This window comes from Opisthorchis viverrini (genome assembly GCF_000715545.1).
Source record: "Opisthorchis viverrini unplaced genomic scaffold opera_v5_1061, whole genome shotgun sequence".
Taxonomy (NCBI): domain Eukaryota; kingdom Metazoa; phylum Platyhelminthes; class Trematoda; order Opisthorchiida; family Opisthorchiidae; genus Opisthorchis; species Opisthorchis viverrini.
This window is the reverse complement of record NW_008752879.1, coordinates 7,295-7,862: the sequence shown is the minus strand read 5'-3', so window position 1 is coordinate 7,862 and position 568 is coordinate 7,295. Positions and strand designations below refer to the sequence as shown.

The 568-nt window shown below is 44.2% G+C and overlaps 1 protein-coding gene across 1 annotated transcript; it reads right to left on the bottom strand.

Annotated features, from left to right (window-relative positions):
- Positions 1–45: 45 nt before the first annotated feature.
- Positions 46–342, bottom strand: T265_12142 (hypothetical protein; the record flags this gene model as incomplete). The annotated part of the gene is made up of 1 exon (XM_009179169.1): positions 46–342. One exon carries the CDS (start codon positions 340–342, stop codon positions 46–48), a length of 297 nt encoding a protein of 98 aa, XP_009177433.1.
- Positions 343–568: the final 226 nt, after the last annotated feature.

Sequence of the window (568 nt, the reverse complement as noted above, 5' to 3'; positions counted from 1 at the left end):
AGTCAACAGACTGGTCATCCTTTATCAACTTGTTCTACAGTGTATTCAAACTTCAATATCATACTGTACAAGAAATCTCTTCAGATGGTCCAGTACGTCTTGTCGTACTTCTGAGGGAATAACTTGTCTTGCGGATGGGGTGATAGCTTGCACCACCATTTCTACGTTGATATTATCCACACCCTTACTTTTGATGTAGTCTTTACAAGCTTGCTTCACTTTTTCATTCCACCCAGTCTCTATAAGCCGATCCTCGATAAATGCCAAAAGACGCTGTTTCTCACCGGTCTTGACTAGTAAATCGGTTATCTTATTCGCAATTGCTGCTCGTTTTTCTGACATGATTGCTGAGGATGTCAGATGCGGCAGCTGCCTGGACTAACCGATTTGACTGAGTTTATCGATCCACGGCACAGATCGAACAGCTGATGGGATTCTCATGACACATGCTCCAAAGAGCTGTGGATTAAAAGACTGATAGAGTAGGATGTTTATCCAGTTACTAACACACGTTCACACCACCCTCGTACGAGCAGCCTGGCGCAGTTATTCTAGCGAGCCTACACGG